Below are 14,048 nucleotides of genomic sequence, written 5' to 3' on the forward strand. Positions count from 1 at the left end.
AATTAAATAGTCAAAGCCTACTTGCACTGGACTGGTTTTGGCCTCATCACCAATGAGGCACTACAGGACATCCTCATCTCATATATGAAACACCTGCGATTCACAACTACTTGCTAATGTGCTCGCATTCAAGACAGGGGTAGCTGCAGGTCAGAGTAATGGGCATGCCGAAAGAAGGTGTGCCGAAAGGTGAATTGCTACAACTGAAACTAACCCCTACCCCACACTCTGACAGACGGCTTTCGCGACCAATGATAATGACCTTTCTCTATGCCCCTACCTTTCAGCACACCCATTACTCCAATGCTCAGATACCCACACTTGTTGCATTCATGTAAAGTAGCCTTGTTCACAAGGTTGGGTGGTAAGGGGCGAAACGCACAAGATGTACATTCAATGCCCTGTAGATGGCGATATCACTCCTTTGTAGCAGAAATAAACTTCTGCAGAAAAAGTTTGGTGCCATGCAAAATGTAACTAGTAATTGCATTACTCATCACAAATGTATTAGAGTAAAGAAAGGGGCGGGGTTTATGGGAACGATAGGCATAGAGACAGAGCGACACACGTCATAATCTGAAAACCACACCCACCAGGGGGGAAAACAATCCCACAGTCCCCATTGACTTTATATAGCGTGAGGCTGCCTCCTTGTCATTTCTGGCTTATAACAAAAAATAGAACAATGTCTAAAAGCTGCTGTGTGACATGATGTACAGCAAACAAGCTTAAAAACCCAGAACTAAGTTTTTATAAGCTGTCGACCCCAAAAAACGAATGTTTAAGGACATAAAAGTGGATACAGGCAGTGAGACAGAGCGCAATGGGTCATATTACTATAAGAACTACATTGGAGGGGAACGTATTCGGCGACAGGTGAAATAATTCTTTGACATGGTTAAAAATAATGAATGGTTTGTTTTTGTTTGTTTGTTTAGCATATGTTGTCGCCGATTACGTTCCTCTCCAGTGTATTTCTTATAGTAATATGACTCGTTGCGATCTGTCTCACTGCCTGTATCCACTTTTGTGTCCTTTAAACATTCGTTTTTTCGGGTCGACAGCTTATAAAAACTTAGTTCTGGGTTTTTTAGCTTGTTAGCTGTACACCTTGTCACACAGCAGCTTTTAGGCATTGTTCTGTTTTTTGTAATAAGTCAGAAATGACAAGGAGGCAGCCTCACGCAATACAAAGTCAATGGAGACGGTTGGATTGTTTCCCAGCCCGGTGGGCGTGGTTTTCAGATTATACTAAATGCGCTCTGTCTCTATTGGAGAGGTTCGGCATATGTCACCAGAGAGAAGTCCTTCATTTCACTGGAAGATTGAGTTTTGATTACAAATGACGAGATAAATAAATGATAAAAATTAAACATGCACGGATTAATTGTTCACAATAACATGCATTTATAAAATAGGGTGAATTTTCGTTTCATGCCGATTTCTAGGTCACTAATCAAAATTTCACTGGTTGTCTTTTGGACACAAGGTTTAACAAGACATCAAGAGTAAAGTGTTTTGATTAAAAATGTATTGTTTTCCAAAAGACCTCTAAAGGAATAAATAACCCTGATTATAAATCTTTCATTTATTCCAGCTTGATGTGTTAAATCACTGGAGTTTCAGTAATTGAAGGTTTACATGTTTGTTAACCTGACAGCAGAAATGATTGCACAGTTGTTTATATCTTAACATGTTGATAGACAGATAAAGAAAGGGGTTTTGCCCCTGGCTGACAGATCCTATCTAAAGATGTTAATATTGTGCTGCACAACCACCATGTAGAGCTGGAAAGTTTTGTGGTGTTTAAAGTGTGTGTGTGTGTGTGTGTGTGTGTGTGTGAGAGAGAGAGAGAGAGAGAGAGAGAGAGAGAGAGAGAGAGTGCCAATTCGTTGAGCCGAAGTGGGCTAAACTGTTTTAAGAGAACACATGCTGCTCTCTAGTGTTGAACATTTGCTATTACAATTTTATACAGTTTTTAATATCACATATTTAATATTAAGTTTTTAATATCATACATATTTATTCTTGATCATGTTAATATAATGTCATTCTAAGCATGTGCAAGATTACATTTAATCATTTAGCAAATTAAATTAAATAAGGAAAAGCATATTAAATGCATCATACAGTTTAACTCAATTTATTTATATAGCCCTTGTCATAATACATATTGTTCCAAAGCAGTGCTGAAATACCATTCAGGATGAATTTAAAATAATTTCACAGTAGAATTACAAATGCAAAAATGTATATATATAATACAAATGTGAGAACACATACTGGTATACATGTAAATACCACAGTAGAACTTTTTTTTTTTTTTTAATTTTATTTAGTTTTTAATTTTATTTATTAATTTTCTAATTTTATGTTAATCTGTAATATATTTTACTAAATATTTTATTGTCTTTAATAATAAGGAACACCATTTGGGAATCGTATATTATTATGCTTTAAATTGCCTTCATGCTGATTTGTAATTAAAATTACAATTTAAAAAATGCTGCAATAACTAAAAAAAATAAAAAATAACTTTTTTAATTTTAGCTTTTAATTTAGTGTTTTTATTTATGTATTTATTTGCTTGTTTGTTCATGAATATGTTTTACTAAATATTTGGTCTTTAATAATGAGGAACTACAGAATCATTTTGCATATTATCTTGCTTTAATAAACTACCTTTACACTGATTAGTAGAATTAGAATTTCAAAGTCCTACATTAACTAAAATGTGTTTTCAGCCTAACGATGACCTTTCCTCTGATTGTGTTCTAGATCAAGCATCAGGCGGTGCTCTAGTGGTCACAGCTGTGCATCCGTTCACTGGCCAGCAGCCCGGAGATCTGAGCTTTGCTGCAGGAGACCGCATCACTGTTATCACCAAAACTGATTCCCAGTACGACTGGTGGGAGGGAGAACTAAGAGGGCAGGTTGGGATCTTCCCAGCCAATTTTGTGTCCTACAGCTGAAGGTACTTAAGATGGCAAAAAAAGCTCAATTTGATGACAAACAGTATCTGGTATTGAAGGGTCCTTTTCCTTTGCACAGTTTGAAATGACGTTTATGATGGTGTGTATATTTTTAGGAGCACAAGCGTTGTATGAAGGGATGAAAAGGGGTGTTTTTTTCAGTCTTCCTGCCATTGGTAAAATATTTATTTTATTTTATTTTGTTCCGTTTGGTTATTGGTTTGTGGGTAAAGAGTTTCTATTGTACAGATTTTTTAAATTATGCTATACTTTAGAAATTCATTTATTATTTTCTTATGCAGACAGTAATTATCACTGAAACACATAAAAAGTGATTGTGGTGTTTTAAGTGCAGTTGCTCCAGGTATTTGAAATATGATAGCACAATGGTTTGCCATCGACAAAAACACAGTAACACAATTACGTTGTGCCATTTTTTTCCTCTGATAATAACACTGAACAGTTGTTGCGAACAAATGTTACTACACGTAATAACATTTAAAATGGTTATGAAAACTATAGAGATGCCTTATTTAAAGTGTAATGAACTATAAACACAAATCTGACTTGAAAAAATGTTTCTTTTTTTTAAAGGAAGTGTTTGCTCTCTGTGCCTTAATCAAATTTATTGCTCTTTGCACAAATGTTAATCAAACATGAATGACTGTTTTCCTATTGATTTTAAATGTCTATAAATGTATATTAGTTCTAATAAAGATAATTTCCTAAATTAACTTCTATTAATTTGTCTGTGGTGCTGGTGTTAAACAGAATTCCCCCTTTTGTAAGATAAATGAGTTATACTGAAGGTTAGAATATATTACATATTTACATATTACATAATCAATGGCGGTTTCATTCGCTTACACAAAGGATGGCTCTTTGCCCACAAGGTGTCATACAAGCTATAAATAAGCAAATTATGTTTTATAATGGCAACATGCAAATTCTTTTACATCTGGAAGGAAAAACAGCTGAAGCTGAATGTTCAGTTACATGCTATACCTACATGTCATTTTGCCTCAGAGCTATACATAGATCAGTGTACAGTATATACAAATATGTACAGTGAAAAATATGAATAACATTATTGGTTATTAGTTGTTCCTGTTGAAAGACTTCAGCTGATTGAATGTGTTTGGACACTTGGGGGAGGTTAAATGGTTGGCGTAAATGTATGCTGTACTGGGTTCTTAATAAGTGATCACTTTGTTAAACTTTCATAAAGAAACTGTAAAGATGTCCAAAAATCACATATGTCATACTGATGACTCATTTTAAGAAGCAGCTTGTTTTAAAGGAAACAAATAGTAGAAAGTTCAAGACGCATAATTCAGTTCAAATTCTATTCCACTTCAGCAAACAACTGCATACAGGAAGTCTTTGATATCAAGAAAATGAAACAATTGTTTTCTTAGTGTGAGGGTCATTTTAATAATCTAAAGAACCCTTTTCCACTATAAAGAACCTTTTGGATGTTTTTTTTTTAATGGATGTTCAAAGAACCACAGATACCAATAAATAACCTTTTTTAATAAAATCAGAAAGGTGCACATTATATCTGAGTTGAAGATTGTAGTATTATTGTTGCATGGTATATATGCAAGCTGTTCAAAACAATGATTTAACCTACTATTTCTTTGTAAGACTTGTGTAAGAATTGCAGACTTTGCTCCCAAGTGTTTTTGTGAAAGTAAATATTTTACTTTTTAAAAATCAAAGAAAATGATAGGAGATCAATTCTGTGAATTTGTCAAATCTTTACAAAACAGGTTACTCAAAGGAGAAAATGTATAATAATGTGTGCGTGTTTTTGAGCTGAAGATGTCCTCTATAAAGACATATTGTGCATTTATCAATAGCAGCATTGAATGATTCCAATATAACATGAGTTTTGACATGTTACAGTATCATCATCCAGAAGTAAAGTTCATTATTGAAAAAAGACCCTCACTTTTACTTCATTGTTATAAAAAAGACATTAAAAGAAATAAAAAATGTGAACAAGTCACTTTCTGCTATGACAGGAAAGAATTTCCACTTGTTGACTATGCTGAGAGGGGACTGCATTCCATTTGGTTCTTCATGTCCATCTCCTTGGTAAAAGAAGCACCTGACTCCTGTTTAGACTTCATGGGCCAACTGACATTAAAACAAAAACATTATTATTTTTAACTGATCCATAATGAATTGTATATATTCTTATTAAAATATTGACTATTTGTCTGCAGCTAACCAGCATTTTTCCCATATTATATCTTTAAACAGGCTGCAATCTATTGGTTATATAGAATGGTATAGATGGCATGCTGATGAAAAATGCTGTCAAGGAATGACATTTACTGATAATGTTAACATCTGATGCATCTAGTTAACTAAAACATGTCTGACATACTATCCCATTGACATCTCTGGAATTCAAAATATTCTACACGTGTTCATGTTCGTTCCACCTGATCACCAGCAGCAGCTTGTGAAACAGAAGCTTTTCAGCTCTTCTCAGAACTTCAGGGCCAGATCATATATATGGGGCTCTTTACTGGCTTTCTATATGGTTGGTTTAGGACGATGACAACATACAGGTACTGACCATGAATGTTGAATTTAATTTAAATATGTAATTAAATAATATATGTTAAAAGATGCATGTATTAAGTCATTATTATTTTTACATTTTTATATAATATTATAATTTTGTATAAAAATTGTATCTCACCATGCACAGCATGATAGCTTCAGTCTGGGCTGTTTCTCACAGTCCTGTACTGTGTCTGGTAAAGGGATGCCACTGGTCTCTGGAAGGAGCAGGCACAGGGCTGCACCAATGATTGGCCCACTGCTGTAACAGATCATAGCTGGTAGAGGGATCCCGCCCTCAGGGGTAACCACCTGCATTTATAATACAGGCCACTCGGTAACAAAGACTAACCAGGCCGACGCACTTCTGCCTGCATAGTGTGAAACACTTTGTTAGTGAGAAAGAGACTTCAATTCAATGTGCATTTCATGAACAATAAAGTACTTGAAGGAAAACAAATTATTTATTGCAACATTTGCAACTGCTGCACTGTCCTCCAAAGGCAAAACACGGTAACTACACATTTTGAGTTCTGACTGAAATCTCTCTTAGGGTAAGTTTACATGACAATGATGTACTAAAAATGGAAAAGTTTTTCCTTTGCGTTTTTCATGTACAGTTGACAACATTGTCAAAACGATCCCCATTCACACAAATCCACAAAAATGACTAAAAACGCTGTGTTATGCATGCCAGGCCAGTAGTTGGCAATGTCACTTTGCAAAAAAAAAAAAACACTACGGGCCTATAGACGCCACCGTTTTCACAAATTCACGTTTTTGTAGTTTACAGTTGCAAGAAAAAGTATGTGAACCACTTGCAGAATCTGTGAAAATGTGCAAAATTTTAACAAAATAAGAGAGATCGTACAAAATGCATGTTATTTTTTATTTAGTACTGTCCTGAGTAAGATATTTTACATAAAAGATTACATATAATCCATAAGACAAAAAAATAGCTGTATTTATTAAAATGACCCAGTTCAAAAGTTTGTGAACCACTGATTCTTAATACTGTGTGTGGTTACCTGGATGATCTATGACTGTTTTTTTTGTTGTGTGATGGTTGTTCATGAGTCCCTTGTTTGTTCTGAACAGTTAAACTGAGCTCTGTTCTTCAGAAAAAATTTCCAGGTCCCAAAAATTCTTCACCATCTTTTGCATATTTGAACCCTTTACAACAGTGACTGAATGATTTTGAGATCCATCTTTTCACATGGAGGAAAACTGAGGGACTCAAACACAACTATTAAAAAAGGTTCAAACATTCACTGATGCTTCAGAAGGAAACACGATTCATTAAGAGTCGGGGGGTGAAAACTTTTGAACAGGATGAAGAGGTCCAAATTTTTCTTATTTCGCTTGAATATCATTTTTTTTCATTTAGTACTGCCCTTCGGAAGCAACAGAAAATACTTGTATGTTTCCCAGAAGACAAATTAAATACAATTTACCTTGATTTTTTTTAAATTCCAAATGTTTTCACCCCCCATCTATTAATGCATCATGTTTTTTTCTGGAGCATCAGTGAATGTTTGAACCTTTTTTAAAAGTTGTGTTTGAGTCCCTCAGTTGTCCTCAGTGTGAAAAGACGGATCTCAAAATCATTCAGTCACTGCTGTAAAGGGTTCAAATATGCAAAAAATGCTGGAAAACTGAAGAATCTGCAGGACCTGGAGATTTTTTCTGAAGAACAGAGCTCAGTTTAACTGCTCAGGACAAACAAGAGACTCATGAACAACCGTCACAAAACAAAACAACAGTCATAGATCATCCAGGTAACCACACACAGTATTAAGAATCAATGGTTCATACTCATGAATGGGGTTATTTTAATAAATTCAGCTATTTTTTTTTGTCTTGTGGATTATATGTAAACATCTTTTATGTAAAATATCTTACTCAGGACAGTACTAAATAAAAAATAACATGCATTTTGTTTTATCTCCCTTATTTTGTTAAAATTATTAACATTTTCACAGATTCTGCAAGTGGTTCACATACTTTTTCTTGCAATTGTATATGGAGACGATAATGCTATCGCTTTCAAAAACTTGCACTTTGAAACCTGTTTTCAAAAGTTTGTGTTTTCAGGCCCCCAAAATGCCGTTGTCGTGTAAATGAACGGCTAAATATAGGCATAAAAAGTCTTCCATTTTTAGTTGAAAACGGTGTCGTGTAAACGGCCCCTAAGACTATGATCTGATTAGCTCGACTATTCTCAGATTTAGAGAAAACAATCTTTTTTTATTATTTTTTGACATTCCATTTAAAATGACACTTCACCTTGAACAAGCTCCAATCACCTCCAACTACACTCTTAAAAGTTTTTTAATGGCATTGATAGCCTATGAAGAAAATGGTTCTTTAGATTATTAAAATGTTCTTCACACTAATAAAAAATGGTTCTTTGGGGAACCCAACAATGGTTCTCCTATATGGCATCGCTGCTCCTTTAGGAATTTTTATTTTTAAGAGTATAATTGTTAACTAATCAAATTCAGTTAAAATCTGTAACACAGTGTTTTATAAACCCAATCAATCATTTCTTCTCTTTGCAGCAGATCTTGAGCAATAAAGTGTCCAACAATTTCTTATCTGAACATTTCAGATTAAGTGTGTGTCTAGTACTGTGCTGTTTGCTTACATACACACCACACAATATTGTGTAACTGATGGAAAAACTTTTATAATGTCTACCATGAGTCAGCATATTTATTACTCTCAATGTCTACCTGCGTCTCGCACTGTGGATCAACAATCCAATATCTCTCTAACAGTGCCGGAAATGCCACAGATGTTCTTTTGATTAGTACTGAATACTCTCATAGATCTGCACATACTCATTTTGTCAGGATTATGTTTGGTTTCATTGTCTTTTTGTTCATATGTCTGTGTTTCTTGTCTTTCCTTTCCATTTAGCCTTGATAATCACCTTGTTGGTTTCCTTAGTTAGTTTAGTTATAGCCCTGTGTTTTCAGTTGTGTTTATTGGTTCTCGTCTTTGTGTGTGTTAATTTGGTTAATGAAATCTGACGAAAAATGTTCGTTGATGACCTTTTTTCCCCATGATTAAGACAAGACGATGACGAGACGACACCAATGTCATTAAACGATGACTGTGACATATGCTGCCTTCATGTGCTATCAAAATGGGAGGGCGTTTATGTGTAATTTTTACCTCGGAAACGATATTTACGATAATTTCAAGAGCATGTGAAGGCAGCATATATCAACATGCAATATCGTTCGTGAAAAAAGACAAGACTAAATGTAGTTTAAAAAATATAAACTTAAATCTCTTTGTTTTTGTCCAATAAAAGACCTGAACATTAACACGGTAGCCTTAAGGTGTGTTTTGAACTTCGAGACAAGTTATCTAATTATCTGGCCAATAATGTGTTTTATCAGGTTGGCTTGTTTGGGTATTGCGTACCTTATTACAGTTGGGAACAGCTCAATCCCATAGAGCACAGAGACACAGGAGGTAGATTGCATACACAGCTTGCCCATCAGCGCCAGAGTCATAACAAGGGCAGGCATGTCTGTTAAGAAAGAGAGATTCAGTTAGAAATTAAGCAATATCAGATCATGATCAGACTGTGCACATGTATTGTATTTCAAAGACTGTGTCCCTCACCGCAGAACTTGGAAACGAGGAGGGACAGCATACAGGAAATGCCACTAAGGAACAGCGAGCCCATGCTGAACGGCCTGCGGCCCCATCGCTTCAACAGAAATGGAAGCAGCAAAGAGGGAGCCTCTGATAGTCCAGAGAAAAACTGCGCCAGATAGATATTTACTCCAAAACTTCCCACACTGAAGCAGATCCCATAATAAGTGAGAGCAGATGCAAAACTGTGAGATACATAAAAAAATGTGTGTGAAAGGACTGTGTGGATAATAGAAATATCTATGAATATGTTCAGATATTGCCAGTAGTTACAGAGAAAAAAGTTATTAGAAATGTCTCTAACTTGAGATTACAAACTTGCCAGTGGGGTGTCATGTAACAGCCCCTCAATGTTATATCATTTAGGAGGCAAACTATTTACTTTGAGCTTAAAAAAAAAAAAAAAAAAAACACAAGTCCAGTAGGACATTCCTCAAAGTGCAAGGTCAGCTCCCTCTGTGCCACATACTTAAAAATCCTCCAAATCTATGAAAAACACGTGCTACGTTCAAAATACAGCACAGCACTGTACAGACAGACAGAAATTGCATTACCACAGTTAAACTTCCATACCCAATGTAACTCATGATAAACAGGCGCAGCAGTATAGTATGTGATGTAAAGTTGGAGAAATTAGACTCTGTTTTAGTGAAAGACTTCTCTGAGGGTGACTTCTCCGTCTTAATGTCCACAGACTCCAAAAGCTGTCAATGAAAGGAATATACAATTTGTCTTCATGTTAAAAAAAATTGCATGTCTCTACACTTTCCACAAACATTTGAGCAGTTCTAGAGTACAACCTAGTGTCTTACAAGATCCAAGTAGTGCTTGTCTTCAGGACTTCTATTCTGATAGTTCTCTAGTGTTTTCATCCTCTTATTAAGAAGCAGCCATCGAGGAGATTCTGGAAGAAAGCTAATAATTGCTGAAATAAGTAAATTATGCAACACACTTTAACATGCATTGATGATGTTGTGTTCGTTCTACTAACAAATAAAGAGGTAGAAAGAGGATCTGAGGGATGCCTAGTGCCAGATGAAACTGCATCCAGCCACTGGTCAAGAAAGCTACGGCGGCCAATCCCATCATTCCCAGACTGAAGATGAAAGAAAACAGGGCAGATGGCCAGATACGATACTTGGGCAGACTCCATTCAACCCCTGAGAAACCAGATAAGCACTTTCATCAGGCTTCATGAATCAATTTGATTGTGTCATGTTTGTACTGAATCTATGTTGTACAATTTTGATATTCAATGCGGAAGTAAGGTGTTTTCTGTGAATGTGCGAGACTTCCGTAGTCTCCGTATACTATAGTGTCTTTGAACCATACTATAGTAAAGTACTTGAATTAATTTGTTGTGGTAATTCTATAGTTGCTGTGGTAATATAACTATAGTAAGCTAATATAAACAAATTACTTTACCCAATACTACTAAGTTTTCTACAACTATAGGGTATATATTGTACTACAATACACTATTTTACTGTAGTAAAAACTAAAGTATACTACAGTATTTTTAGTTTATCAGTTCATTAGTTGTAGCATTCATTAACAAAGTGTTGTAAATACTATAATATATACACAGTATACTACAATTTACTATAGTATGGTTCAAAAACACTATAGTATTTACTATAAATTACTATAGAATTTTTTCATGTGGGAGGGAAATAACGAGAAGAATATCAAATTGTAGTACACTATAAAAATGTTTGTGATACAAACCAGAGTGTTTATAATTAAGACAATTCATTAAAATAATATGGTAAGAAATACCAGTTTGCAATATCAAGCATCATACCGAGCTGTTTTGTACAGCTAAAAATAACTTGAAGCGAATGACACCGGAAATCTTGCAGACACCTTAAATTTACAAATGGCCGCGCCCGCTCTTACCTGAAAAATAAGGTCGATAGCCATAGCTTATATTTAAAGTTTGGAAGCACCCTAGGAAAAGTGGTAGTTCTAGTAAAGTAGTTTACAGGAGCAAGACTGACCACCGTTTTCTAGTTTATTTTAAAGTGTGTATTTGTTGTCCTACAGTGTTAATACAGAATAAGAAGGCAGTACCTAAACTGTAGGTGCAGATGTGAATGGCACAACAGGCTGCACCACTGATGCAGCGGGCAGTCAGGTACGCGGGCACATACGGCAGAAATGCCACTATCAGGGTAGCGACTGCATGGACCGCTGAGCAGCAAACGAGAAGTAATTTCTTTCCATACCTGATTGGAGGGAGAAAATACACTTTTTGTAATTAACTCGAACGCTTTAGTCGCAACAGCGTCTGCCAGAAAGGGGCGAATACCAACCTGTCAGATACAGCGCCCCCGAATAAAGAGCCGATAAGTAAACCCGTCATGTATGTCGCTTGCCCATGTGCAAAATTATTTGCCTCGTGACACGTGAGATCCTGCTGCAAAACAGATACAGTGTGTAACTCACTGAATACACGTGCTGGCCTTTAAATAGGCTATAGCCTATATTGTGCAATCCTACTCACACTTGTGAAGTCGCTGTGATTGTCCGTCCGAGTTGTGATGTTGGAAATATTAATGTCCACTGTGTGGTTCAAAGACTTGCTCGCTATATTCTTACTGCAAGGCGTAATGTGTAACGTAAACACATCCACGAAAAATGTAAAGGCTGTAAAAAAGATCGGTAAAGTAAGGATCAAATAAACATGTATTTGTAGTGGACCAACAAACCGACGAAAGGCGCCGTCCGTCTTCATTTCGCCGGTGCTTGGAGGTAAAGTTCCCTTATAAAGGAGTTGTATCCCTAAATAAACTTACAAGAACGAACACTGATCTTTCACTGAGAGTCAGCATTTGAAACGTGTTAATGTTCCTGACATCATGACTGGGACTTCTGAAGAAGTCTTTCCTTCCTCTGCAAGTCTTTCTGGTTATGTGAGCAGCATAGTTGTTGGTTTGGACTCCTTGAGTTAGAATCTCTCACCAGTGACGCGACGGGGTCAATAAGGCAAAGTAGCCTCTGTCTGACACTTAATCTGGCATAAGCTATACTGTTTACCCGGGTGTGAATTGTAAACTATCAGTTTCAAAAGGGTTCTGTATCCACAAAAGTGAAACAAAACAATCACTGTACATTTGTTTCTTATTTTACACACAAAAACGCTAAGAAGTAGTATAGCTACCGCATGCTAGTTATTAATAGGCTACTCCAAACAAATATTAAATGGTGGGTCTGAGATGGCAACTCATTTTGAAGACACAAAACTTAAATTAAATTGTCTGTGAGTGTAAATCATAGTAAACAGATAGGTCATCTCAAATAGACCCCCGGTGCACCTTCTGGGGACCCCTTGCTGAAAATCCTGGGTCCAGAGGACATCCTTGCAGGATGAGGTAAAATAACTGCATACCATATGTTTTTCTGATTTGTAGATTGTTTATTTCAAGATGTTAGCATTCAGCTAAATTCAGACAGAGGAACTGTAATGAATATAAATCTCTTATTTTGCACCTGCTAGTGGTTACATGTTAGATATTTTATACATAACACATAGGCTAATGTAGTTTGAAATGCAAACTAAACGCAAAATACAAAATACACACAACACAAAATAAAAACAAGTACAATAGATTGGATAATTGTATAAAAGTCACAAGTGAAAATGAAAAATGTGTAGGTCTATCAAACGAATATTTCGTGTTTAACAATTTAGCAATCTCAACAATTCAACACTTTAATAAATCAAAATAAAGTAGTTTTCCTTTCCATCGATACCTTGTAGCCCATGAGTGCCCAATCCTGTTCCTGGAGATCTACCTTCCTGCAAAGTTCAGCTCCAACCCTGATCAAACACTGAACCAGCTAATTAAGATCTTCAGGAGCACTTGACAAGTAAAGTCAGGTGTGATGGATCAAGGTTATCTGAACTCTGCAGGTAGTTAGATCTCCACGGACAGGATTTGGAACCCCTGCCTGTAGCCTATTTCGATTTCTCTAGTAGGCTATTCTTATTTTATAAACGACTCATTACTGACACCAAGTGGTATCTCTAAAATAATTCTGTTTTCTAGTGTCAATAATTAGAAAACCATAAAAACCAAGTCTCATAAAAAAGAAAAGAAAATTAGTCTAAATCTCTTTTGCAATCACACAAGTCTTATACGAAGACCTCCGTCAATCCATCACATTTACTTAGTGAGGTACTGATGAGACTCCGTTCATCAGCGACCGTTACAGACATTAAGTGAAACACAATTGCCGCCAACTGCGCTGTAAAAAGCCCGCGTGAACCGCGCCTTTGCTTTAGCAAGCTCCAGCTGAAGGGAGGGCGGAGGTGCGCGCGAAATGTTTGTCTTTCTTGGTGGATATTAACGGATGGAAGATGAGTGGCCTTTCTACCAGTGTCCGCCGTCGGTTCCCTAAACCTCAGGACTTGGGTTAAAGCTGTCTTCAGTCCTGCGACCGTTTTCGTGTAGGGGAACAGCCTTGTAAGAATTTCCATTGATGTTGGCTAGGATTGTCCTACGGGGTTAAATTAGATTAGGAAAATTAGTACATAACAAAATAAATCAAATAAAAAAAAACGGAACTGTTAGAGAACCGTTGACAACTTCACAAAAAGTACAGTAACTGGTTACAACTAATATAAATAGCCTACAGTTTGGTATGAATAAGCTTCCATACTCTTTCAGTTTGGTATGAATAAGCTACCATACTCTTTTTATTCAGTATTCAGATGTGATTAAACTAATAAGGGGATAATTCGAGCTGTTTAGTTTAGTCGTAAAATGGAAAGAAAAATGATGCATATTGGGTTCGCTTGAAAATTAACATTGTTAAAGGGTT

General features: G+C 36.0%; 2 protein-coding genes across 2 annotated transcripts in view; one reads left to right on the forward strand and one right to left on the reverse strand.

Moving 5' to 3' along the window:
• sh3yl1 (SH3 and SYLF domain containing 1) overlaps positions 1-3,706 on the forward strand; it is a 30,424-nt gene extending 26,718 nt beyond the window's left edge. Inside the window, exon 10 of the mRNA XM_051868058.1 lies at positions 2,779-3,706. Within this exon, the coding sequence (XP_051724018.1) occupies positions 2,779-2,972 (194 nt within the window). The 3' untranslated portion in view covers positions 2,973-3,706. The remainder of the gene's footprint in view (positions 1-2,778) is intronic.
• A 598-nt stretch (positions 3,707-4,304) lies between these two features.
• LOC127498567 (solute carrier family 22 member 6) lies at positions 4,305-12,208 on the reverse strand. The gene is given in 12 exon segments (XM_051868057.1): positions 4,305-5,114; positions 5,689-5,862; positions 5,864-5,920; positions 8,985-9,093; positions 9,189-9,406; positions 9,795-9,925; positions 10,034-10,136; positions 10,213-10,381; positions 11,295-11,449; positions 11,537-11,637; positions 11,728-11,821; positions 11,933-12,208. Coding segments are annotated over 12 exon segments (1,431 nt in total). The 5' UTR covers positions 11,959-12,208; the 3' UTR covers positions 4,305-5,020.
• Between the last annotated feature and the right edge of the window lie 1,840 nt (positions 12,209-14,048).

The sequence above is a fragment of the Ctenopharyngodon idella genome, chromosome 17, assembly GCF_019924925.1.
Source record: "Ctenopharyngodon idella isolate HZGC_01 chromosome 17, HZGC01, whole genome shotgun sequence".
NCBI lineage: Eukaryota > Metazoa > Chordata > Actinopteri > Cypriniformes > Xenocyprididae > Ctenopharyngodon > Ctenopharyngodon idella.